General features: G+C 42.8%; 1 protein-coding gene across 4 annotated transcripts in view; it reads left to right on the forward strand.

The window, feature by feature from the left end:
* The window catches only part of LOC144784434 (myosin-11), a 264,556-nt gene that overhangs the window by 57,603 nt on the left and 181,338 nt on the right, over positions 1-25,615 (forward strand). For all 4 annotated transcript variants that reach the window (XM_078663188.1, XM_078663186.1, XM_078663187.1 and 1 more), the window contains exon 4: positions 11,018-11,045. In XM_078663188.1, coding sequence (XP_078519314.1) covers positions 11,018-11,045 — 28 coding nt within the window. The remainder of the gene's footprint in view (positions 1-11,017; positions 11,046-25,615) is intronic.

Below are 25,615 nucleotides of genomic sequence, written 5' to 3' on the forward strand. Positions count from 1 at the left end.
CCTACTAGCGGTGGGCCGGTCGGGGCTCAACATCGGCAGGGTCCAGAGAGGCCGCGAAGATTCCAGGAGTGTTAGCTCATAAGTGAGTGTGCGTTCCTGAAGCACCGCAACTCCGCAATGGATATATTGTGAAGACTTCCCTGTAGTCCCATGGGTGTAGGAGGGACTGAAGTAAGGCTTCCTGTAATGTTGTGGGCAGATGTGAAGAAGCAACAGGATTAGTGATACACGGGAGCACATAGTCATTGCCTGACCTTAAGAAGGCCGGCATGTCCCATTGTTACCTCAAGGGGCTACCATTTCAGGCACTAATCGTTGGACTCTGCACAGTGGGGGCGATGGATGCAATCGTGGCTACCACTGAACGGGTGAAGCTGACGCATACTTACTGATGCCAGCACCTTATCACCCCTGGTTGGCCCTTATTGTTAATTTAAGCCCATATCAGCCATATAGCCTATGGCGGCTACAGACATGATGGCGCCGGTGTGGGGGGCACGAGGCTTTGGAGCTACTGCAAGACTCAGAAGTGACCATACTTTACCCCCTATCTACCTAAATAATGTTGCCTGGCCACAACATCTTAAGAACTTCCCCCTGGGACCCATTTCAAACAACTCCAGACAAGAATCGAAAGGAGGGCCCCATAGATAGTGGGGCAGCAGACCTAGCAACTTTGGCCGATGCCCGTTGGAGCTACCGAGGTAGCTATAGAGGAGATGTGCTGTTGACCCCCCTCTCGGCCGTCACCTACCCAGCCGGACATTGGACAGACTTTCCTTCGTCTCTCTGCCGTGTCTCCTTCCTCCCCCGCCTTCCGACGAATCAGCCGGCTTGTTTGACTTTCACTTTGTCTTTTTAATTCTCCTGAATTTCTTTCCCCCTTTCCGGTCTTTCGTGACCTGATCTTCAGTCCAACCACATTTTACTCTTCCTTCTGTGCTCTAGTAACCTTGGTTTTCGTCAGCCTGGCATTCAGTGGCGCAAGAAGAAATCTTGTAATAAACACTTTAAGCACTCACACTTGTGCCAGTTCAAATGAGCTAAACCAGCGGTGAGTATGTATTAGAAAGGTAAATGACCAAGGAAAGGGTTATTGATTAGCACTCCAATTATTAATTGTATTAGCAAAGGATTGTATTAGCTTTGTTAGGTCTGTCACCACTCCTTTGCGTATGTATTTAAAATGGCAATTGTCCGTTACAACAGCCGCAATTATAACTATTGGTAGTTATGGACTGCATTCCTGTGAGACTGCGGGACGGTTGCGCTCTGAACAGTCCACTGAATGCACTGTTTTAATTTGATTAATTCAGTAAAGATTAAAATACCCCCAAAGAGAACTGTAGGACACCAATGTAAGATCATGATAAGTAAGGACCTTTACCAATTTTAGCAAGCAAATCACTCTCTTGACCTAGGTGAAGGGAGACAAGTAGGCAGTCAATAGGGAGACAATTATAACCAGGGAAAGTTGTAATACAGTAGGCCACATTCTCGGAGGATTATAGAAAATACAAACTGTGCCAGCACAATTGCGGAATAAGCATCACAATGCCCAAAAGATTGAAGCATTGACCTTGCTGAATTGAAACACACAGAAGTCCTAGATAATTGTCCTGAGAGGATAAAGGATAAAAAGCTGAAACGTGTCAACTATATTATATGAAGATTCCACTTAAAAAAAGCAGTACTATATTGGAGAAAACACCAACTGCAAAAAAGAAAAAGTAAAAGAAAGACACTGAAGTTAAGGTGTTCTTTCGCAAGTAAATGTAAGTACTATTTGAATAGAGAAATATACTTGTTTTGAAATTCATTTTTGTAATGACAATAAGAACATAATGAATACAGTTGAATTATGGAAGTGAGTATTAGACTTGTAAATGGTGTACTTTTGCAGCAAACTGTTAGGGTTGGCATTGGTTTCTATTTGCCAGAAACTGTGTTGAATGCCCTGATTTTGTGTATGCTGTTATTATTTTACTTCTTCCGTTAGTAAATATCACCCACGGATACTTAGCATTTGTTGCCATGAAATTTGCAGAGTTTATATATGCTGCTATTACTTTAGTCTTCTTTTGCACTCTTTAAAGACCACTGCCAAGTGAGATTTGGTTTTTATATTTACTTCTACATTTTTGCCGCTAATTGATATTGCTTTGGCTTGGGGTACTATTTGATAGAAACTGCATTTGATGCTATGCAACACCTGAATTCACCTACTCTTCAAAAGATCATTGCCCATTGATACATGGTTTTATATCTTTCTATATTATATACCCTGTTTTTATCAAACGCTTTGGAGTTGGCATGAGGTTCTATGTGCTAGAGACTGCCTTTACTCCTACTGTTACACCTTGAATTAATGTATTCTGCTATTATTCGCCTATTGCACATTATAAGAATACTGTCACTGATTCTTGGAACTACATTTGCTTCCATATTTCTATAACTTGTTTTATTTGATTATTGGGAGTTGTTCATATCTGTGATGTACTGTACTATTAAGGTTGTTTGGGACCGAAATATAGTAAAATTATGATGATAATGAAATAAAACGTTTCTCTGTGATATTATACATTTTCGATGATGTGGCAGAAAGGTTTTATGTTGTCAAAGCCATGCCTACCTTTAATGAAGCCAGTTTGTGATCTATGAATAAGGGTTGGTAGATTTCTTTCTATCTGGTCGCCATGATCTTTGAGTATATTTTGCAGTCTCAGTTTAGGAGAGAAATGGGTCTATAGTTTTTGACCTCTAGAGGATCCTTCCCATCTTTGTGAATCACTGTAATGTTAGCCTAGGAGGTTGTGCTTGTGATTTTACCTGATTTTCCAAAGTGAATGAAAAGAGACTTCAGATGACGGATTAGTTCATTTTGGAAGGTTTTGTAAAAGCTGTCTGCGAACCCATCGGGCCCTAGTGCCTTGCCGAGCTTAAGGGAATGTATCGCTTTCACAATCTCTGAATGAGAAAAAGGTTGGTTGGGGTAATGTAGTTAGATTCTGAGAGAGTCGAAAGCTGGATTTTCTCCAAATACTTCTCACAATCTGCTGTTGTTGTAATGTTGTTAGGATTGTAAAGGTCGCTATAGAACTCTCCGAAGACGTTGAGTATTCCTGTAGGGTCAATGATAATTGTTTAGAATGTATTTCTAATACATGGGATGTAGTTTATGCTCTTTTTCAATATAAGGTAATTCTCTAGCGCGTTGCCTGCCTTGTTTGAATCGTTGAAGTTTTTCATTGTGTTGTGTTGTACCCAGGTGTGTGCTCTGTAACTTAAAATCTTGTGGTATATATTTTTTAATGTTTAAATTTGTTGCAGAAGTACAGATTTTTGTTAACAGAGAATTTCTTCTCTAGTTGTTTAATTGAATGTTCTAATTAGTTGATGCATTTGTTAGTACATTTATTTATGTTGGACATGATGTTAATGAGTTCTCCCCTGATAGTAGCCTTCATGGCATCCTAGATGGTTTCTTTAGAGATTTCACTGGAGTCGTTCTCAACGAAGAAGTTGTCTATGAAGTTTTTTATTTTGTCGATGAGTGATTGATCTTTGAGAACTTCTTCGTTGGATCTCCACTGATTCCTCCAGGGGGGTTATGATCTATTTGTAGGTCTACTGAGATGCATGCGTGGTCTGAAATTAATATTGGTTCGATTGATGAGGCAGTGGCAGCCGGTGTAAGTAGATTGTTTGTCAGGATATAGTCTATTCTTGATGGCATGTTGTGTGGGTGTGAGAAGAATGTGAAGTCGCTTCCAATTGGGTTTTGGAGGAGCCAAATGTAATTCAGGCAATGCGTCTCACACAGGTTCCTCATTTTATTATGCGATTTGTTTAGTCTATATAGGCAAGCGGAGTTCCTATCTAATATAGCATCCCATGGGAGGCTTAAATGTCCTGCAAGGATAGTGCTATAGGTATTTCGTAGTTTACACAGTTGTTTCTTTAGTGTGATCCAGAAGTCAGGGTTGTCAGCTGTAGGGGCATATATATTGTTATTATATAGAACGAGGAGTGATTGGTTTTAACCTGGGTGATTAGTTACCTGCCGTCATTGTCATGGGTGCTGTCCACAACTATTATATGAACTTTTTTAGTTATCAGGGTAATGTCCCCATTTTTCTTTTTATTGGCAGGGGAGGGAAAGATGCTCTGTATACCTTGATACCATAGGGTGTTCCATTCTTTGTGTCCCAATTTAGTTTCTTGAAAAGTATTATATCACCTTTGAGTTTAATACAATAATCTAGAACTTTCCTGCATTTTACAGGGTGATTATTATCTTTGGCATTGAGAGAGAGAACTTTTCGTGTGTTATTAGCCATGACTCTATTTGGGGTTGAGAGGGTCTGAGTTAGCACATGGTGTGCCTGTATTTGTAGGCGCACATGTATGTGAAGTGCGGATGCCACCTCTTATCACTAGAGATGCATATAATGATTGTCACTTGTTTTTTCACTCAGTTTGTTAAAGATGCATACTGGTGTAAGGTTTGTGGTGAGTAGTGGAGTGCTAGGGTGATATTAAGGTGGCATAGTTACCAGCAGTAGTTGTGCAGATGTGTGACCTACAACATCACCTACAATGGCCATGGCCTTGGATGCAGAGAAGGCCTTCGATAAGGTCTCCTGGCCTTTCCAGCGGGTTGTCATGAGCAAATTTAACGTCGAAGATACCTTCATTCACCAAAAATGTGCTCTATATGCCTAACCCTTGGCCAGTATCAGAGTAAATTGGATCCTTTCCAACAAAAAAAACCTGGATCAAGGAATTGGACAAGGCTGCCCACTTTCCCCCCTTCTCTTATCTTTTAGTCATTGAACCCCTTCTTGTTTCCATCAGAATAAACACACTTATATAAGACATCTCTATTGGGAACACTCCCTTCAAAGTCGCCTGCCTATGCTGACGAAGTACTCATATTTTCCCAAGATGCCGATACTGCCATCCTGGCAATCTTGTCTGAAATCAATTACTACGCTCAGGTCTCAGACTAATACCTAAATCTTGATGAGATCAAAGTTTTCGCTTTGAATAACTTAACTTTCCAAACCTTTCTGGACAACACCAAACTACACCTGTAATCTTCACAGATCAAATACCTAGGCCTACACTCTAAAAGCAACCTAGAAGAAACAAGGAAAGCAAATGAGGATTTTCTCCTGAAGAAAATCAAAGACACTTTGACAGCCTGGTCGCCGAAATGTATGGCATGGTGGGGTTTCGTGGAACGTGCTAACATGATGATTGCCGCACAAACATTTTTTATTACGTCCTTGCTCCCTCTACAACTATCACACGCCTTCTTTAATATTATTGATGCCACAATTTCCGAATTTCTCTGGAAAGGGAAGATAGGTAGATTGGCACTCAAGAAACTAAAACTAAATAAAAGCTCCATAGGCCTCAACATTCCCAACTTTTTGAAATACCAACTTACCTTTACAATTAAGCAAACCACTTGGTGGTCACACCCTATAACACTAGAAACTCTGCTTTGGGTTAATATTGAGGAAGCACTGACAGAACCATATGCTTTAAACTCACTGCTCACTATGAAATTGGTACCACTACAACACTCTCATACTGTTCTCAAGGACACTATCTCGGCCCTCAAGTCATTGGATAAAATGCTCCTGCATAAAATCTAAAACTCAGACTACCCTTCCCTATGGAACAATGCAAACATTAAAATAGGTGGCTCTTCTCCCGCTTGGACATCTTGGTCAACTAATAATATCTTGTTTCTCAAAGACCTTGGCCCACTAACTTTTCCTAAAGCATTTGCAGAATTACAAAACTCCCACAACCTCGAAAGCATTGAATTCTATAACTTACTCAAACTAAAGGTTTCGATGAAGAAGAACCTATCCCACTCAACTCGGAACTTAGCCCCGTACATCTTAAATTATTTAAAACACCCCATGCTGCATCCTCAATCTACAAGTCACTGAACTCCACCAATAAAAGAATCACATCAGAAATTCAATATAAATGGACTGAGTCAACCAATATCTCCTCTATTTCTCTCTGTCTCTTCTATCCCTGTCTCTTTCTGGAGTACCCTTATGTCATCCCTCTCCCCCTCCTCCTCTCCTTCTAATTACCCAACGCCTCCTTGATTCACTTTAATTAAGATCCTTGTAACTACAAGTGTGTTTTGAGCCATAACCGGATGATTATATTTGGTTCTATTCTTGAATGTACGCTGTTTTCACAAGTATCTTTCTCATTATGACTGTCTAATACCCTGCCTTTTTTTCCTCCCCCTTATCTTTGTATCTCCAAATAACAATAAAATATTTTGAACTCAAAAAATGAAGTTCCTCTGTGAATACAGTTGTAATCTTTTTAGAAATACATATCAGACTAATTCTATTATATATATGGACCCTTGTGTAAATCCATATAATGGTGAAAATTGAAATAGAGAGATAATGACATGGATTGGATTACCTCCTCAGTATTTTAAATCATGAATGTAATTGATCCCTAAAGGACTCTGGGGCTCTTCCATTGGAAAATAATGGATTTAACTTTTTGTTTTCCCATGGGGATCAGCTATCTCATGGATATGCCTTTAGACTGGTGTCTTGTTTCTCAGGACACATCTGACCTAACCAAGATTTATGTTGTGCCGTTTTGGGGACATTGATTTTAAAGAGACTGCCATATCCTAAAAATACTGCCAATGTTCTATATGATCAACAGACGGCCATTGTTGGGGCTTGTACTCTAACATAAGATGTACACTCAGTTTTCCTGGTTCTTGGGGCCTCTTAGCACAAGTAAATCTTCAGTACAGTTCAATTTTCTTGCGCCATTGCTCTTTATCAGATGCCATAAGTCATATTGCCTTGTTGACTACGGTGGGATAGCACACAATATTGCCACCTCTTGCAAAATTTGGTGAGGTACCCCTAAAATATCATGCTTTCGCCACCTCATTGACTAACGCCTTGGCCTGAATGTGGCACCTGCAAACTAGATGTCTCCTTCACTTCAGAGATCTACATTATTCCGCCAGTTGACTAATGTAACTCATTTGGCTTTGAGCTCTTTTTTGTGCTGTCATGGGCATACATCCAAACGATGATTCCAAAAGATAATTCCAACAGGTCGCACCTGGCTCCCAAGAGCATGTTCACATCTGCACTTGAACCCTTGCCGGAAACCCAGCTTGTACCTGTTTCTTGGAATCTGCTTCAGGCCAGTTTTGATGAGATCTTTATCTAGGTGCGTGGTGTTCCTTTCAACATTGTGTAGGCCACACAGCGTGATATGGACATCATGGTGTCAAACTGTCCAAAGTGTGTGGTCTGCTCATTAACACAGGCAGCCATTTCAGATTGAAGCTTGCCAGCATTGACTCAACTAAGAACTAAAGATTCCAGACACAATCAGTTGCTGATCCCCCACAAAGTGTAAAGGACCCGACTCAACATTCATTACAACGAAGTGGTTCATATGTATGCACCAGAGGCACAACATAGTTCTTTTAGCTTGTAACGATTTATTTATTTTATATCGATTAACGATTTTGTGTAGCCCACATGGAGCCTGGAGGTCATTTAAACAAACTTGGCAAGGCAAGGTATAGTCATAGAGGAGCTGTTCCTGAAAGTGTTCAGACATTTGATAATACAGCAAGTCGGTCACTGGCAACATGAGTTATCAGTAATGAAGGCCTGAGACCCTCATAACAAGATAATTTTTCTTCTTAAATGTCTGAAAAAAGCGATCAATAAAAAGAAAGCGAGTTCCATATGGAGGAGCCTTGTATTTGTAGTGTTTTACCCTCAAAACTTTAGAATGTTTCCACGTGTCTTGATACTTTGTGTTGTGTGGCCAATATTACACGTTTGTTTAACGAGTATGACGTCAACAAATCAGAGAGGTAGGTGGGTGCTTATCTATGACAGGACTTTTACAGCTGAAATACATTTATTGATTTAATTAACTGGGAGGCAATACAGTGACAACAATGCTTAGAGACATGCTCTCTGTGTTTCAGGCCTTGGCTGAAGTGGGTGTCAATATTTTGCATCCATTGGATCTTGGTCACAGTGTTTGCTAGAAGACCTCATAAGTTCCCACATAGTAACTGATCCTTAAAATGGCAGCTGCCTGTGCAATGGCAGTTCTTTGAGGGAGGTGCAGCAGAGGCAGGATGCCATAAAGGATGCATATGTGGTTGCACTCGTATTTAGCGTTGATGTTCACATGTGTCATTATTGACATGTTTGCACCCGGTGCGATCCCTGAGTTACAGAAATTTCGAGAATGAGACAAATTAACTCCCAGTTGTCAACATTGTTTGTGCCACTGTGTCTGGAATTACAGTTTCCAAAATTATAGGGGACAATCACACATTACTTCTCCCAGCTGAAAAGCTGTCAATATTTTGCTATTCCACGTTTTTTTTAAATTTACATTTTGCTATATATCAACACCGTGACAGCGGATTTTAGAGTTCTTTACATAAAACCTGAAAGAAACGTGACAAAAAACACATTTACAATTTAAATTAACATGGAACATGGTGGCTTAAGGGAAGTTCTACTATAGGGAACAAGAGGCACGTTCTATGTAGAGAGTACAGATGATGTTGTATCTTCTCAGTAGATGGTTTCATTGGTATGCCAGTAAATCAAAGCTTGCGGATAGTAAGAAATATATTTCTAGAAGTGAACAGGAGGCCAATAAGATGTCTTAGCTCTTTCAGAAGGGGGTGGTTTTTAAGTGGTCTTCGAAAGATGTGAATGATGGTCCCTTTCTGATACTTAGTGGAATACCTTTCCAGATCCCTTAAGCAAACCCTGAAAAGAATCAGGAAATGTGGAGGTGTTGTTGCCCAGAATTGCTTCTAGTTGTCGATGGCTAATGCCGCAATGGTGTCCCTGTCTGTCTGATAGTATTCATTTGTTTCTAAGACTGGATAATGGAGTTATTTAGTGTCAGAGAATTGATTATGATGCTGGCATATCTGTAAGCAGAGTGTGCTTGCCATGGGATCCCTAAGCCCCTATATATCCTTATGCTTGTGAACCGTTTTGGAGCTGCTTGAAATATAGGTTTCTTTGGGGCTATTTGATAGCAGGGAGGCCATTGAATATGGGACCTCGTGTTCTAGTCTTCAGATCACCAAGAGTCTCTTGATAGATTTAAAGAGTCCTGTTTGGTGTGTATACTTACCCAAACATTTTATGCATACCAGTCGGGTACCTCACATGAGGTTCAGGGATGTGGCTTTCTGTATCATTTCAGAGAAAATACCCACTTCTTTGAGGTGCGTAAACTAAACCTTTGGAGAATAGTTTTCGAGATTGACATCAATTAGCAGTGATTCCGTTTTGTTCAAATTTAGTTTTAGTTACTAGCTCTTCAAAAATTGTTTTTCATATTGTGAGTATGCATCAGTAATATTTATCATTTGGCCATGATCAAGTTGAAAAAATGTGAATGAGTAAAGAACCATCCCGAGAAGGCCAAAATGTGAGGAGACGTGTTCAGCAAATGTCATGGTCACCGAACGCTGTTGACAATTCAATTCGGGCCAGTAGGCAAGGTTAATCTCGTTCATCATTTGATACATATTGTGAGTGGTGCTTAGTGTGGCATTATCTGCACTATGATGCTAGTGACACCTGGCTGATCGTTGTCATGAGATTGGTTCCTTGAATATATTTATTTAGCTGCTTGGCTACAGATTTCTTTATGATTTTCACTGCACACGGTAAGCCTATTGTGAAGCAAAATTTTTTTATGCGGTCAGAGTAAGCCTTGTTTTTTAAGTTGTAGGTTGAATATTCCTTTCTTAAGGGAAGTGTAGACTCTGCCAGGGTCAAAGAAGGATTCTTATTAAATTCTTCCATGTTGTAGTTAAGGAGGTAGTTACTAATTGAGCTATGTGAAGGGGAATTTGGGTTCTTTGGCAGCAGGAGGCGAGTATTTCTTCCACATCTCCTATTGAGAGAGTGGTAAATGAACTGGTACCTAATTTTTGTTCTGCTTTTAGTCTGCATGGCAGAGGATATCTGTCTTCACCTTATGTGTATTATGTATCTAATCATCAAACAGTAGTAATGTCTTGTAGCAGAGGTGAAGTTCTGCATACGTCAGCAGTCTGAGTTTTTTTTCCGATTTTTTCAGAGCTTTCAATTGGTGTAGAAGGGAGGTAGGCTTTCTATTTAAAATATTTCTTTTGTTTTTTTATCCCTGTGTGATTTTTTGGGATTTGTGTTTTTTACTGAGCATAAGAAGTAAACCTTTCGCAAATATACCCATGCAACGTAGACTGGTATGAACATTTCACTTCTGTATAGAACAGTTCAGTAGAACAGATACAACAAAAGTCCCATCCCACCCTAGTAGAATCATGAGGAAAGACAGAAAACATTAGAAAGTGGAGGATGAACCAAAGGAATCACCAGTACCAACAAGCAAAACCCACCCGCATATCTCCCCTCAGTTTAGGAAGGGATCCCCTAAACACGCACTTTCCAAATACTGAATCACTAAACAGAAATTGCGATTCTGTAACATGTTATAGAATTGTAATGTATGTTTTGTGCATTTTAAAAACTTTTTTTTCGGTCACAAATGGCCCGATTCTTCTGCGATCTCAAAAAAAGTTTTCGTACATATTCCCGTCGGTCACATGTTACTGAATTGCAATTTGTGTTTTCTACATTTTAAAAACTTTTTTTGCAGTCACAAATGGCCTGATTCTGGGAATTGAGTTGTTTGTGACCGCAAGAAAAGGTTTTATGTATATGCCCCCATGCCTATTAAAACCAAAACCTATTGCCTTTGACAATGCTTGTTATAACATGTCTACAGCATACAGTTCAATATCATCTTGTGAAGCTGTTTTAGGGAATAGACAATCATAGGGAATTTCAGGAGCATAATGCAGTCGTATTCTAGGTTGATCAAACATAGTCTGCCTTTCTCAAACTGGTATACACTCCTAATATATTCCTTTTTATTTTCTTTGCAGAAAGAGAAGACCAGTCCATTCTATGCACGTGAGTAACACCACTATTTTCTATTCAGTTTTTAACAGCTTGTCCTGTAACATTAAATATTAGGGCCTGGGGGGTTCAACGATGTCCTCTGCCTTTAGCCCACCCCATGCAGGTTTCCAGAGCCATGGAGGAAGTGGCAGCAGGACAGGTGCTTATTTTCAATTTCTCTGCCTTACGCACATCTCTAGAGAGCAGGGGAATCAACGGAAGGATGAATTCTGATCTGTCAGGAGAACCGAGCAGTGGAATGGCAGGTCACCATCTCCCCTGTCTTTTACCTGTTTCTGCATTTTTTATATACCTGAGGGAAAGTGTGAAATGCCAGGAAGCGCTTTGTCGTCATTAGTCACTGTCTTCCCTATTTCTTTCCAATGTTTCTATATAAAAAAGAGGCTCCTCTAAGGAGTAGATGAGGCCTAATGGCATTTAACTTATCACAGTAATGCATGCATCATTACTGGTGTGTTCTTCAAACATTGGTTTTAAAAAATGATGTCATTGTTTTCATACTCAGTCTCTGGTATGCACCATGAACTTAATTAAAACCTATTTTAGAAAATAGCCATATACTTTTCTATTGCGTTCAAATTGCGGCATTGGTCACTCATTTTAATTCAAAGTGCCTTGTATCTTGGTTAGTTATTACCCAATGGCGGTCACCTCTGGGTACTTATAGTTAAGTCAGTGTTTCCATAGGAAAATGCTATTATTTGTTGCGAATAACTTGGCGCCTTATGAAACTTTCCCCCAAAAGAGCTCTTTTATGCGTAGTTTGTTTATGGAAAGTTTTGGGAGATCGTTCTAGTGGGGGCTGAGAAAAAAGGGGGTACCAAAGCTCAAAACTCCCCATGCAGTTTCCATAACCTTCTTTAAGAAGCTCTACTGCAAAAACTGCTAAACTGAATTATACCAATTTGTCCGGAAGCTATACCTTGATCCGCAGATTGTGCTTTTTGTGATTTGGTGTAAATCCGTTCAGTCGTTTTTGATAAATTAAGGTTAAACAATAATTGTATATCTGGATGGTTGGGTTTGATTGGCATGCTGAACACAGGTTTTATGCAATTGTATACAGATTGAACACAGTGTGCAGTACAGATTACCCTGTTATCTGTGGTTGAAAGTCAACATGAACTAGGCTACCCATTAAAGTGTATGGTAGAGGGTCAATGTTGCGCATAACACAAGCTGATGGCATTAATGATGCTTCATATTATTATGCTCTATTTTGTACTTGCTTTCAGACCTCTAATGTCATACTCATTTATAGAGCAGTGTGTTCAAATGAAGCTTGGATGGTGTCATCAGTGATGTCATTGGATGGTATCTGTGATGTCATAAATGATGTCATAGAACATGTCATGAGTGATGTAACATGTGAGGTCATAAGCAGTGCTTGGAGGGGCGCAAGTTATAGTTAGCTCTGTGTTTTTTTTGTTCAAAATGTTAATGTAGTCACTGACATATTCACCTAACTGAAACGTTACATTAACCTTTTTCATTGAATATGTATGTGTATGTGTATGTGTGTGTATATATATATATATATATATATATATATATATATATATATATTACCTACTGGCGGTCGCCAGTAGGTATATATAGTTAGGATTTTTTCTCTATGGGTTTTTTGAAAATTCTATGTCTAATAACTTTGGCGTTTGTGGACGGAATCGGCTGAAATTTTCAGGAAAATGGCACATTTTGTTTCTGAGCAGCCCTTGAAAATTTGGGGGGGGTTCGTCCAGTGGGGGCCGAGAAAAAAGGGGGGTCCCAAAACGTGTTTTTAACATTGAGTTTTCCATAGGGCGGTTGGCCTCACTTTTAGCCCGAACGGCTGAATGGATTTGCACGAAACTTGGCAAAATTGTAGGGACTGGTAGCCCGATGTGCCTTTTGTAGGTCTCAATATATGTGCTCCAGTGGATTTTGAGAAATTAACGTTTAAAAAAAGATATATATCTGTAACAGCGGACCGGTTAGCGCTCTGGTTCGCGGACTTTTCGCGCAACGGAGCTTTGTGAAGCGAAGCTGATTGGTTCTCCGGCGTCTGTCAACATTCCAAACAGTCCGTAGCGGCCGCCATCTTGTCTCTCGGTAGGATCGAGAGACAAGAGGAGGTCAAAACAAAGGGGGAAATAACTATAAGGGGGCATAGTAGATCCTCGCTGACCCCCTAGGTTTGATGTGGAGGTTTTAAAAGGGCCCCGCGGGGCAAAAAAAAATAATAATAATAATAATCGAACGGCTGAATGGATTTGCACGAAACTTGGCAAAATTGTAGGGACTGGTAGCCCGATGTGCCTTTGCTAGGTCTCAATATATGTGCTTCAGTGGATTTTGAGAAATTAACGTTCAAAAAAAGATATATATCTGTAACAGCGCACCGCTTCGCGTACTTTTCGCGTTACGGAGCTTTGCGAAGCGAAGCTGATTGGCTCTCCGGTGTCTGTAAACATTCCAAACAGTACGTAGCGGCCGCCATCTTGTCTCTCGGTAGGATCGAGAGACAAGAGGAGGCCAAAGCGAAGGGGCAAATGACCATAAGGGGGCATAGTAGATCCTCGCTGACCCCCTAGGTTTGATGTGGAGGTTTTAAAAGGGCCCCGCGGGGCAAAAAAAAAAATAATAATAATAATCGAACGGCTGATGACCATAAGGGGGCATAGTAGATCCTCGCTGACCCCCTAGGTTTGATGTGGAGGTTTTAAAAGGGCCCCGCGGGGCAAAAAAAAATAATAATAATAATAATCGAACGGCTGAATGGATTTGCACGAAACTTGGTAAAATATTAGGGACTGGTAGCCCGATGTGCCTTTGCTATGTCTCAATATATGTGCTTCAGTGCATTTTGAGAAATTAACGTTCAAAAACAAGATATATATCTGTAACAGCGCTCCGCTTCGCGGAGATAAAATTATATGTGTATTACCTAGCTGTTGCTAACACCAGTTAGCGACGGCTAGTAGGAGATAGCGACCATCTTGGGTCCCACTTTGCATGTGAGTGATATTTATCACTAATGACATGCAAAGTGGGCATGCCAAGATGTTAGCGACTGGAAACAGTCGCTAACATCGCTATCTCCTATTATCAACTTTTGGAAATATTCGAGATAAGCGCGAATATCTCCAAAAAGTAACAGCTGCCCTGAGCAGTTCTTAGCCATGTTATCCAATGGGAGGTGGATAACATGGCTAAGAGCATTAGCTCGGTAATGCATGAATATCGCGGAGTTTTCAGCGACATTAATGCATTGCGCTCGTTTTTTATCGTATTTGCGATAAACCTTGATAATAGCAAGGTTTATCTGCGATAATTTCTGACGGTAAAAAAATCTTTGCAATGCATCGTTAGGGATAAATATCGCTTAACTTTGGTAATATGCCCCAACGTCTGTTAACGTTCGATTCGAAGGAAATCAGGAATTGTTGAAAAACATTGTGTGCGCCATCTTGTCTTTTTTCAAATGCCACACTTTTGTCGTGCACGGCAGCCATTTTAGATGCCTTGACCAGATCCACTCTGTGAACGCTGTCGATCCTTAGCATGGCTCCCCACCCTCGCAAGCATCTCCCCCAGGCAGTGGTCACCCCCGCTCTCTGTTTTATGCATGGGTAATAAACCTCCCCCCATCTGCGCTGTTCTTCCCTGAGAATCACACCCTGTGCCCGCCCGACACCTCCCTTTCGCCCTATTCACTACCGCACCCTCTGACACTCCTTTTCCTCTGTGTCCGATTGTCCAGGCCGGTCCTAGGCTATCAGCTAGCCCTGCAGATGTAGTTTATGGCCACAGCTGTAAAGAATCACCCGTCTTCAAAGGAGTTATAGTAGATCAAGGCCCACACTCGATGAGATCCGTCACAGCAGAAGCGTTGCTATTATCTGAAAACCATTCTGTATTGTGATTGGGGAGGGGACCGAGCGTGAAGCGGAAGATTCCAGGGATGACTCTTTGTACATCAAAGTTTTTACAATTATGTGTCACATTAAAAATATATAGCACTCCGACAAAGTAGTAAGATTATAAAACTTTAATAATTTATAAATATATACAAGAAAACAAAAATAGTAATAACATATAAACATTTTTAGAGAAAAACAACGAAGTAGCGGTCGGCTGTGCGAATAGTCCCAACGCAGCACAACGTCCAGATTTCCGGCGTGGGGCGTCGCGGGGGGTGGGTGATCAGTAGCAAACTGTTGTGCGAATAGTTCCAAGGCAGCAGAACGCGCCGAAATCTAGATGACACAAAAGTGATGTCTAGTAAGTTGCCACCCAGCAAATAACGGCGTGGGGCGTCGCGGGGGGTGGGTCATCAGTAGCAAACTGTTGTGCGAATAGTTCCAAGGCAGCAGAACGATGGCACCAAGGTGATGTCCAGTAAGTTGCCGCACTGGTTTTGGTATCCTACAATGCTGCTCCGAATAACGGCGTGGAGCGCCCCGGGGGAGGCGGCGTGAACGGGCCTCTCCAGGTGGAGTCTCGTCTGTTGTAGTGGGGCGCCCCTTTACCGTTTCAGTTGCCATTCCGTCCGCTTTTGGTCCACTGTGTCAAAATCCGCCATTCAGCTGAGTTGCGCCCACTCTTGCGGTGCAGCGATAGGCGGCTGTCACAGGACTCTCAAAATGGCGGCAGGCTGTTTCCTTTTTGGGCCTGGTCCACTGAAATGGCCCTGGGACACCTTGGAAATCGGACGCTTGTCTGCTAGGTCTTGGACCCCATTCTCGAAAGCGTCCCCTCCGCCTTGAGAATTCATCAAAAGTTTTGGGGGCCCCGACTCCTGCAGGCTTCTGGTGGGGAGCGGCTGCCATGATTGCTCGCGGAATGACCACGACGGAGCTACGAGATGGTGGTGCTCTCATGGTGACGCCAGCTTCAGTCTGAAACATCCAGAAACAAGGTGGGGCTTTCATCGTTTGGGGGAAAAAAAAAGTTTTCATCCAATGAAAAGTGTTGTTTTTAGGTCATATGATCAAGCCTTCCATCATTAGGAAACCAAAAGTAAAATGAACCAATGAAAAGTTTTATAAACAAGTCACATGACCTGTTATGCGGCATAGGGTATAAAATGCGGAGAAAATACGTTGGCACGTGAGGCGGCGTCAGTAGCGGACCGATGTGCGAATAGGCCGAAGGCAATACAACGCGCCAAGATCCGGATGGCATCGAGGTGGTGTCATAGTTGAGAGTTCTGAGCAGCGGTTGTAACACTGTCTGAAGCTTATTTGCAGCTGCTGCAGCTTCACTACGCGCCAAGATCCGGATGGCACAGAGGTGGTGTGTAGGAAGTTGCCGCACTGGTGTGGCCATCCTACAATGCTGAAAGTCGGCGTGGGGCGCCCCGTTGGCCTGTGAGTTTGCGTCAGTAGCGGACCGATGTGCGAATAGGCCGAAGGCAGCACAACGCGCCAAGATCCGGATGGCACCGAGGTGGTGTCTAGTAAGTTGTCGCACTTCTGTGGCCATCCTACAATGTTGAAAGTCGGCGTGGGGCGCCCCGTTGGCCTGTGAGATGGTGTCAGTAGCGGACTGATGTGTGAATGGGGCCAAAGGCAGCGCAACAATATTTTCTACTATATTTCCGGTGTAGAAGAGACCACAAGGCGCTGAGATGCCAAGATCCGGATGGCACCGAGGTGGTGTGTAGCAAGTTGCCGCACTGGTGTGGCCATCCTACAATGCTGAAAGTCGGCGTGGGGCGCCCCGTTGGCCTGTGAGATGGCGTCAGTAGCGGACCGATGTGCGAATAGGCCGAAGGCAGCACAACAATATTTTCTGACTGACACCACAAGGCGCTGAGATGCCAAGATCCGGATGGCACCGAGGTGATGTCTAAGTTGCGGACTGATGTGCGAATGGGGCCAAAGGCAGCGTAACAATATTTTTTGTATGGAAGATACCACTAGGCGTTGAGATGCCAAGATTCGGATGGCACTGAGGTGATGTCTAGCAAGTTGGTGTGGTCATCCTACAATGCTGAAACTCGGCGTGGGTCACCCCATTAGCCTGTGAGATGGCGTCAGTAGCGGACCGATGTGCGAATAGGCCGAAGGCAGCACAACGCGCCAAGATCCGGATGTCACCGTGGTGGTTTCATAGTTGAGAGGCACTTCATCTGCAGTGGGGCGCCGAGATCCGGATGGCACCGAGGTGATGTCTAGCAAGTTGCTGTACTGGTGTGGTCATCCTACAATGCTGAAACTCGGCGTGGGTCGCCCCATTAGCCTGTGAGATGGCGTCAGTAGCGGACCGATGTGCGAATAGGCCGAAGGCAGCACAACGCGCCAAGATCCGGATGTCACCGTGGTGGTTTCATAGTTGAGAGGCACTTCATCTGCAGTGGGGCGCCGAGATCCGGATGGCACCGAGGTGATGTCTAGCAAGTTGCTGTACTGGTGTGGTCATCCTACAATGCTGAAACTCGGCGTGGGTCGCCCCATTAGCCTGTGAGATGGCGTCAGTAGCGGACCGATGTGCGAATAGGCCGAAGGCAGCACAACGCGCCAAGATCCGGATGTCACCGTGGTGGTTTCATAGTTGAGAGGCACTTCATCTGCAGTGGGGCGCCGAGATCCGGATGGCACCGAGGTGATGTCTAGCAAGTTGCTGTACTTGTGTGGTCATCCTACAATGCTGAAACTCGGCGTGGGTCGCCCCATTAGCCTGTGAGATAGCAGTTCTTTGGATTTGGGCCTGGCTCGTCTGCTGTAGTGGGGCGCCCCTTTACCGTTTCAGTTGCCATTCAGCTGAGTTTCGGCTGCTCTTGATGCTACAGCGACAGGCGGCTGCAACAGGACTCTCAAAATGGCGGCCTGTTCTTTGGATTTGGGCCTGGTCCACTAAAATGGCCCTGGGACACCTTAGAACTCGGACGCTCGATTTTTTTTTCCTTTCCTGTACATGCAAAAAAAGGTAAATGCCCGGTACGTTACACGCTTCATCTGCCACGATGAACTCTCTAGAGGAACCGAAAAAAAATATAGTTGTGGTAACTATACCATGCATCGTCATATGGAGAGGTGGCACCAATTAATTATAGTGCTGCATAAAAGAGAGATTTGGAGGAGAACCCCTGACCTGCTAGTACATTCATCAAAGAAGTGGCACTGAGAGCTTCAGAGGCAAGGGAAACGGTCCCAAATATTTAGAAGAACTTTGGAAAGATTAAAATGACATGTTTAGATTGTGGCAAATTTATTTCATGTGGACATCTGAGTGTTACTCTAATAAATACAGCATATGAACATCATCATAGTCGATGGTTGGTAGAGACATTTTGACTATATCCTGGACCTGCCCGTCCTCGCCCAAAATGGCGCCAGAATAAATGGGACTCGTAACTCCTTGTTGTGTACTGGTTGCAGAACCTTGAAATCACGAGATACGTATGCAGTTTTGAAGCACATGGCGGGCGGGGACGAGAATTGATTGAATATTTCGACATCCCTATTGATATTAAGTTCTGATGTGTTATTGATTACTGTACTGTTGAAAGTTCGAATTAACGTCACCCATGGTACTTGCCCGCAAATGTATATCTAGATAATTTTATTGTAACTGGCCCTGTCGTATTTTAATTATAAAATGTACGTCCACCGATTCCGTAACTGTTAGACACCTTAGTTCTTGCAACCTAATGGCCCGCCCGTTACGTTCCTCTACAGTGTAAATGTCTATTCATCATATACGATTACAGTTTGCTCCGTGGCCGGCCCACGTGGTTATAGGCTCGTATTTGTATAATGAAATTTTCACAATAAAGGTTTTTAAAAGAAAACATGGTAGTAGTATATACATTGGTAAAGTTTTTAATAATAGTCACTGTTTTAGAATCATTAAAAGGCAAGTGAAATAAAGCAGACCAATTACATGAAGGGTAAAAGGTATAATACGAAGGAACGCAGTAAAGATAAATGGTCAAGGGCTGTTGTGTTTTCTATTCCTGCAACATAAAGTGATCGATAAGAATCTCATATTCAGGCGTATCGGCGACTAAGACAGCAGGTCGACCCTCTTTTGCTCAACGGCTCCGTCATGGGACGAAGAAACGCTCTTTTTCTCGAAAAAAGAATATATTTTACTTGCAGGACAGTTGTAAAATTTCCGGGAAAGTACATTAGCCTGGAACATTATAACATATATTTAAGAAAAAATAATGTTCGGAAGTAATGAAAAGCGTAATTTTTAGGTCATATGACCAAGCCTTTCATCATTACAATAAGAAAAGTAAAATGAACCAATGAAAAGTTTTATTAACAAGTCACATGACTTGTTATGCTTACGTTACGCGCTGCGCGCCCCGGATGACTTCCGGATGCGCTAACGCGGCGCGTCATATGACGCATTACGCGACAACGCAGGTACAGAATATAGTCAAAATGTCTCCACCAACCAGCGGTCGGAACACAACCCCTTTCAGCAGGCTAAATAGTTCTGTTAAATGACAACAGAAGGGACAGGCAACAAGAACCATCAGTCAAAGAGGGGAGGGCTAGTTCTTCTCTACCGGGTTACATTGGGGCGCTACCGGAACTGATCGAATTGGTAGTCTACAGTGTTTCTGGATGTTTCAGACTGAAGCTGGGGTTAGCATGAGAGCAGCACCATTTCGTAGCTCCGTCGTGGTCATTCCGCAACCAATCATGGCAGCCGTTCTTTATCGTTATTTTGGGCGGGGTGGGTGGCGGAGCAGAGCTGTTTTGCAGCCATCATTGTGTGGAGTTCTGTTCATCTCACTAGTTTTGTATTTGTCATGAGGGGTTGTTCCTAATGTTTCTATTTTAGCGAGGTCAAAAAGAGATCCCATTAGTGGCCTACTGATTTTGCTCGATTCCTTTTCTTTTTTTTTACACGATTTTTCGTTATCTGCAAAGACTAAACAGAGTATTGCGACTCTGTGTTTGTTTGTAAATAGAGAATGAACCAAAGAGAACTAATTCTAAAACAGTAAATACTTGGATAACAATGAATCAAATGGAGAGAGAAGCAGGCACGACGGATTACAATGGGGGCAAAGACCTGCGTTAACTACCTTTCACTATCTGCAAAGAGAGAGTACTCCTAATAGAAATGAGGGGGGGGGGGCACCATTCAAAGCAGATCAGTGTGCATAAACACGAAAATGTTTTCACTTACCACGTACTTGACATTCGACAGCTTATGATATTTGCTATTAAAAAACCATTGAAATTCACTGAAAAAACCATAGGTTATAGACCATATATAGTTAGGAATTAGCATTTACAAAACCTTGAAAATTCACTGAAAAAACCATAGGTTATAGACCATATATAGTTAGGAATTAGCATTTAAAAAACCTTATTTTACTCACACAAAACCATTGAAATTCCATATATAGTTAGTTGCACTAACTATATATCGCGCACCTGCAATCCACTGCTGATGATGTCACATATTACATCATTCATGACATGGTCAGTGACATCACTGATGACATCACTGCTGACATCTCAAATGACATCACTGATGACATCACTGATGACATCTCAAATGACATCACTGATGACATGATGACACACCAATACCAGTTACTACATACGCACTCACTGATTCCTACGTCTACACACACATTCACTCATTCACCCATACAATCACTCATACATACAGTCACTTATTATTACAACACTATCATATGCACTCATACACCTATGCAGACAGTCACACACTGCCACTCATCCATGGAGTTACTCACACACCAAGTCAGTCCTGTAAAGAATCAATCACACTTCCATTTCTTCATCTATACAGTTAAACACAGAACACCATACTTCAGTGACATCACTGATGACATCACTAATGACATCTGAAATGACATCACTGATGACATCTCAAATGACATCACTGATGACATCATGACACACCAATACCAGTTACTACATACGCACTCACTGATTCGTACGTCTACACACACATTCATTCATTCACCCATACAATTACTCATACATACAGTCACTTATTATTAGAACACTATCATATGCACTCATACACCTAGTCAGTCCTGTAAAGAATCAATCACACTTCGATTTCCTCATTTATAGTTAAACACAGAACACCATACTTTTCACACATATACTAACACATACTTACTCTCTTATACAATCACTGATACAAGTACACATTGATATGCACAGAGTCACACACCTCCCAGCCAGCCACACACACACTCAGTCTTCCATACATCCAGTCATTCTTCAATATGTAAAACGTATTTAAACTTTACAAAAACACACAGACACTAGATGATGTCATCAGTGATGTCATCAGTGATGTCACTGACCATGTCATGAATGATGTAATATGTGACATCATCAGCAGTGGATTGCAGGTGCGCGATATATAGTTAGTGCAACTAACTATATATGGAATTTCAATGGTTTTGTGTGAGTAAAATAAGGTTTTTTAAATGCTAATTCCTAACTATATATGGTCTATAACCTATGGTTTTTTCAGTGAATTTTCAAGGTTTTGTAAATGCTAATTCCTAACTATATATGGTCTATAACCTATGGTTTTTTCAGTGAATATATATATATATACACACACTCATACTCTAACATTCTCCAAAAAGTGTGTTTAGTGCATTTCCCACAAAGTGCATATAGAGACACAGTCCATTGTACACATTCAGATAGGTGTATGCACATTAATCAAGTGTCCATCAATACACCCATCTGATAGTATCCGTGAGAGCATCCGATAGTGCTGTGATTGGCTGGGAGTTAGGATGTGATAAGGGCTTTGAGATTTTGCACTAATCACACCCTGGTCATCATCATCACTCCTAGGGCTGAATCTTCATTTCATTTTCTGGGCTGAGCCAGCACTGAAGGAGTCTGTGAGTTCCCATTTTGTGTCTTCATCGCACATATTAACTTAAAACATCTTTGAGTTGGTGCAGTGGTGTGACGAAAGCTCCAGCAGTCCCTGTGGTGTGAGGGGGGGGGGGCACTGGGGACCCCTCTGGCACTGGCAGGTCCCTGGTCTGAGAGCTTTGGATTGGGTCCGTAGCGTGGGGCCCCCCTGCATGTATTTTACAGGGGGACCCCCTCAAGTTTCATTACGCCACTGAGTTGGTGCATGTTTTGCCGACAGCAGAACGCAAAAACACCAAGATGCAATTACTGTCCCTTTTTCTCCTGCTGCCTGCAGCGAGGGTAACAGGAAGAGATGGAGAGAGGCAGGGAGAGAGAGAGAGAGAGAGAGAGAGAGATTGAAAGATAGGATACAAGATAGGATAAGAGTCAGAGACACAAAGAAAGAGAAAGTGTAAAAAAAAGAGAGACATGAGAGAGAGAGAAAGAGAGAGAGAGAGAGACAGGAGAGAGAGCAGAACAAGTTGAACTGTTGCAGTGGTGTAGTAACCAAGATCAGATGACAATCAGGCTGAATGTTGAGTTGTATTGAATACAATAGGACATGTTTGGTGAATATTGATAGCATATGTTGTTTTACTTACGGCCAGTGGCATTAGGGGTGTGGGGTAGCATGGCCACACATGGGCCATATGGGAGAGGTTCCTAATGGTTTGTGTGGTCTCAGTCAGGAGTCAGGGGAGTCCAGTGTAGGTCGGGTGTGCTGCTGGGTCAATTGCATATGATCAGAATCGCTACATAAAGTACATTTCTATTCCGCTGATGTGAATGGAACTCATCTACATAATTATTGGTTAGCTTAAAAATCAGGAATGGAACAAGTACTCCCGGGGTTATGTAGGACACCCCAGTTCTCGAGATAGGAGGTATGCTGGCGGGGTGAACTGGGTGATGATGGGGTGGCTTGGAAGTGGTCCGGATCATTCCATTGAGAAGAAGCGGGGGAAGAGCTTTAGTTTCTTGTTTATTTTTTATCTATGAAAGGAGAGCATTGTAGACAATCACGCTGTGAAAATTTGCTTCTAAATAGCCGGGATACTTTCTTTTTGTGCTGCATAACAAAACGGGCACTTTCTCTAATATTTACTGCAGTTTAGTACTATGCAATTTTGTTCAATTAATTAACTTCATTTGTTCACTGGCGCTTATAGAGGGGGCCCGCCCCAGCCCTAATTTGTCCTGGGCCTTTAGTTTTTGCCCCCCACCACTGAAGCTGTTGAATGTGCTACGAGGCACAGAAAAACAGACAGACACCGCACCTGGCTTGCCCACACAGTAATTTGTCCAAATAAATTCTGCTGCAAAGCATGGATGTATGCTTAAAATGTTTACATCCTAATTTGGATGTACGCGTGTATATCTTTAAATACATGTATATACACACACAAAGTGTAGGATGTAAACGTTTTAAGAAAACATATATCTACACGAACATATGTGTGAACCTCTTAAAAGCTGCATCTGGAGACTTCACTGCATTCGCTCGTGATCTGGCCGCCGCATCCGCTGAGAGAACTGCTCCGACAGGTCACGGGGTTAAATTGTCTATAATTGTCTGTTGGCAGCTGAGAGCTCAGAGAGAAGATCAGAAAGCGAGATAATAAAGCAAGACTGAGGCCCATTTTCGGCAATTACTAGAGCTATGTCGCAACTGCACAGCAGAGAGTTTCTCCCAGCAAAAACCCGCCCACGTACCAGGGGATGGAGTCGACGCTTTGCAAAGCACCGCCAGAGGTCTTCTCTCCGGGAAGCCCTTTAAGCATAGGAATAAATGTAACATAATACTGGGTACTTACCTTCCCTACCTCTGTTAAAAAGGGCCCCAGTCTGCATCCTTCGGAGGTGAGAGACATAACAGTAGCAAGACACATTCCCATTTCTTAAACATCTAACATTTGCATAAACTCTCCTTTCATGTTTCTTCCTCCTCTTGTGAAAATAGGTTTTTGATGTATAGCTCTTAAGGTCTCCCCCAGACAGTCTCATGTTGTTATCTCGAATTGTACTCTGCAGCCTAAAAAAGGCCTGATTACTTATTGGTAATCTTCATTATTCCGAAAACCCTTCCACGACCAAGTACTTACCTACTACTCAGGCGTGGACAGACCCCCTGATGGTTGTATGACGGAGGCACGCATGGTTAAACCACACATGCCTCTACAACGCAGCCCGAACCACGAATACAACTTAACCACACATCCCTTTACCATGCATTTTCTCTATAAAGGCATGTTTGGTAAAGGAATGTGCATTGTTGAGTTTGCCACTACCCCAACCCCCCCTTCACTAAGCTTGTAGCTCCCCTACCTCGCACCCCCACCTTGAGCGCTGAGGCCTAAAACCTACCCGGTCCTGCCCGTAAAATTTCTTCTACCCTGTCCCTGAGGCCTAAAATCCTGCCGCTTTAAAAAAAAAAAAAACTACCCCGAACCCCCTCCACCCTGATGCCTAAAACGTACCCCTGCGCTGCCTTCAAAACTACCCCTACCCCCATTCTGACGCCTAAAACCCTTTCCTTCCCAGCCCTTAAAACTACACCGACCCCCCTCATCCTTAGCCCTAAAACCTACCCTCACACCTAAACCCGCCAAACCCAGCCTTTTAAATTAACCCAACCACCTTCCCCTGCCCTGCCTCCGAAAACTCCGCCCCCTTCCAAAAATTACCCCGACCTCCCAAACTCCGCCATGAGCCCTAAAACCGACATATAACTCTTTAAAAGTGGCCTGGCCCCAGCCTCACTTACCTGTCTGCGTTCCTGTCTGCTTCCTGTTCTGACGTGGCCTCCTCCGATGCATCCAGTCAGTCTCCCTGCCCTTCCGGACAGATAGACTGTGCACTGCCTTAACCACACATATGCATGGTTGAGGCATATGCGTGGTTAAGGCAAGCGTGGTTTAGCTTGTGGGACAACGGCATGCATGGCTCAGCCCGCGTAGTAAAGGCTGTTTCCACCCCAAGATACTATACAGCTTCTTACAGGCTTGTGCACTAACAGCAGAGGGTGCTGAGGCTCACCTGTTATAAGTGGGAATGGGATGACATTCTGGATGGTAGGGAAGAGCAGTGGTGCCATGCAAAATAATGAGGCCCCACTGGGAGATGTAATGAGGGGGCCCTGAATCTCCAATTTCTCAAAGATATTTATTGACCTTGGGATAAGTGGGGGCTCACTGAAGGTTTGGGGTATCCTAGTTGAGAGCCCCCTTGTGTGGCAGATACTGTGGGGGCCTGAGTTACACTCCTGGGGAGGGTTGTTAGCACTGAGAAGAGGAAGGAATATCAGAATAATTAAGACTTTCAATAAATATTCAGGCCAGTACCTCCTCAAACCAACCCAGAGGGTGTTTTATGAAAATATACATTAAGAGCATGCCTCAACCTAAGTCCCTGGATAAAGGCCAACCCCTCCAGACTAAGGGCCTGATTACAGGTTTGGCGGATGGGATACTCCGGCACAAACATGACAGATATCTTGTCTGCCGTATTACAAGTTCCACAGGATACAATGGAATTGTAATGCGGCAGACACGTTTGCGATGGCGTAACCCTGTCCGCCAAACTCGTCATCAGGTCCTCTATGCCTCGCAGCTACATAACTCATGAACCCAAACATTAACAGGAGGGAACCACTCAGGAAGTGCAGCTCAAGCACACTGGCAGCAAAGG

Source organism: Lissotriton helveticus, chromosome 10 (genome assembly GCF_964261635.1).
Source record: "Lissotriton helveticus chromosome 10, aLisHel1.1, whole genome shotgun sequence".
Classification (NCBI taxonomy): Eukaryota; Metazoa; Chordata; class Amphibia; order Caudata; family Salamandridae; genus Lissotriton; species Lissotriton helveticus.